General features: G+C 57.7%; 1 protein-coding gene across 1 annotated transcript in view; it reads right to left on the bottom strand.

Annotated features, from left to right (window-relative positions):
* Positions 1–2,505, bottom strand: part of FAM102A (family with sequence similarity 102, member A) — a 37,392-nt gene that overhangs the window by 11,348 nt on the left and 23,539 nt on the right. The window contains exons 2-3 of the mRNA XM_010856873.1: positions 1,467–1,587; positions 1,246–1,275 (exon numbers count right to left, since the gene is read on the bottom strand). Of these exons, the coding sequence (XP_010855175.1) occupies positions 1,246–1,275; positions 1,467–1,587 (151 nt within the window). The remainder of the gene's footprint in view (positions 1–1,245; positions 1,276–1,466; positions 1,588–2,505) is intronic.

Genomic DNA, 2,505 nt, shown 5'->3' with positions numbered 1-2,505 from the left:
TGCTGGCCTTTTCTTCCCTGGCTGTCCTTCTCCCATGTGCGCCACCAGGAGGAGAAATCCCCACTCTAAGAGCACCTTCTGCAGCCCGGTTCTAGCCACCCTGCCCTCTGCTTCTGGGCAGGGTGTTGGCACCCGGGACAGGGAGCAGGGCACGGCCATGTCCACTGAACTTCCTGAGCTCTGGTCGGTAGGAAGGGACTCACCCCGCTTATTGCCTGCCTCAGGCTCTTCATGCAGGGTGAGGTGAGACAAAGGCATGTCTCCTCTGGACTGACTGAGCCCACCTCCCTGCTGCTGGGTGCCTCCCCGGGCCCCAGAGGGTGGGCGAGAGGCCCCACAAGAAGGAGGGCTCAGGGCAGAGCAGGCTGACTCAAAGCCAGAGGTAACCCTTCCAGAGCCATCTTCCCCCACTTTCCCCAGTGGAAAAGGCTTTAAATGGAAGGCCTAAAGTGTCTGTGGGCGAGGGGAAACCTGCCCACCACACAGACGTGCAGCCACGGGGGTGACTGAGCCCCCTTCACCCAGCCAGACAAGGGGACCCTCCACTGTTAGAAAGCAAAAGGAAACTTGTGATGACACAAAAACATGCCCGCGCTGTACTGGGTAGTTAAAAAAAAAAGGTTTCAGAATCTGTAGGACAAGTCCCTCTAGTGAATTTAAAAATCCCATCACCCGCGTGTGCTCAGGTACCCCCATGGGGCTCCTCGCATGATCCTCTAAACTACATTCACCCGCGTGTGCTCAGGTACCCCCGTGGGGCTCCTCGCATGATCCTCTAAACCACGTGCGCGTGTTTTATTCACTGCTCTGTATGAGATAGTTCATGCATTTTTCTTCTGCTGCTTCTTTTTAAAAGTATTTATTGATTGATTTGGCTTTACTGGATCTTAGTTGAGGCATGTGGGATCTAGTTCCCTGACCAGGGATCGAACCTGGGCCCCTTGCACTGGGAGTGTGGAGTCTTAGCCACTGGACCACCAGGGAAGTCCCCCGCTTCAGGCATTTTTGTTTTCTTAAGAGGTCTGGAAGGGTGTGAGGAGGAGGCACATGGTGGGAAGCCCTCTACCATCTGTGCTGCAATGAGCATCTGCTGCCTTTACATTAAATGCAGAGGCTGTCAATAAAGATATTTCCAAAAACCAATACATCTCATAGATGGCAGGGCGTCTTCTGTTTTCTTAGAGCTTCTCTCATGCCTGTCCCATCCTGTCCCACCCCGCTGCCCCTTCACCTGGCCCAGCTTACCTTGGAATAAGCCTTTCCACCTTTCAGCTCCTGCAAGGGAAACAGACACGGGGATGAGGATGGCTAGGGAATCCCAGTGACCTCACGGGTCTTCCCAATCCTCTCCGCCCCCCTCCCCACCTGACCCGCAGGGGAGGAGGACAGGAAATGAGGTAGCCTGACTCAGGGGATGGGCCTGGAGGCACCAGCCAGGTGGTCCTGGCAGCCCCCGCCGGCCTCACCTTGCGCACAGACACACGGAAGATGCAGGGGTCGAGCAGGCCGGTGGCCGGGTTGGCGCTCATCTTACACACGAAGGTGAACCTCTTCCGCCACCGCACGCAGTTCTCCTGCACCTCCTCCCTGCGGGCACAAGGGGTGGGGGTCCACGTTCAGGGAGGTGAGGGCCCTGCCTCCTGCGGGGATGGGTGGGGAGCTCTCACTTTTCACTTTGTATCACAAAGTGACTGCATTTTCGTAACAAGAATCTGCTTGTGGAAGTGTGATAAAAACAACAAAAACAAGATAAAAAGGGGGAAAAAAAACCCACAAGGCAAGCGAGGGTGAGAGCAGGCTGGGCGGCCGGCGGGGAGGGGGCAGCTGTGTGTTTCCAGCACTGCCTGCCCCCCAGCCCCCACCTTGTTCTGAGGCCTCCTTTGGCTGCCATGTCCCCCCTCCCACTGGACTGCCGCTGGCCATCTCGAGTGAGCCTCACAAAGGTGTTCCCGGGATGGACTGCCAGCCCTTTTCACAGATGAAGAAACTGAGGCTAGATAAACTGCGCAGCATCACCCAGCCAGGAAGCAGCTGTGCCCTCAGCCCAGTGCTGCCTGGCTCCAGAGCCCCCTTCTTCACCAGCAGTAACAGCGACGATAAGAGTAACAACAGCAACAATAGCAAACTCAGCACACTTCCTACGTGCCAGGCACCGTCCAAAGCCACTGGAGCCTGCTCCAAGCGCTGGCGATCCACGGTCACGCTAACCCTCCCAGCAACTGTCTGCAGCAGCTACCGTCAGTAGTCCAAGCCCACATTCAAAGAAAACGGGACCTCTGGGGCTAAGACTTCAGCCCAAGGCCCACCACGAGCAGAGCAGAACAGGGACTTGAACCCAAGCCGCCTGGCTCTGTGCCACAGGCGTGTCCTCCCCACTGGGTCGGGGGTAGGGGGGGACAAGCTGGCTTTCCAGCTCCTGGAGCTCCTCCTGGGCCTGGGGAGCGTGACCAAGCACCCTCCCGCCAGTTCAGCCCCCCGCCCCCGCCACTGGGGAGGTGCCTTGTG

The sequence above is a fragment of the Bison bison genome, unplaced genomic scaffold (genome assembly GCF_000754665.1).
Source record: "Bison bison bison isolate TAMUID 2011002044 unplaced genomic scaffold, Bison_UMD1.0 scf7180017864375, whole genome shotgun sequence".
Lineage (NCBI taxonomy): Eukaryota > Metazoa > Chordata > Mammalia > Artiodactyla > Bovidae > Bison > Bison bison.
Note: the sequence above shows the minus strand (reverse complement) of the source record. Positions and strands in the feature narration are given on the sequence as shown.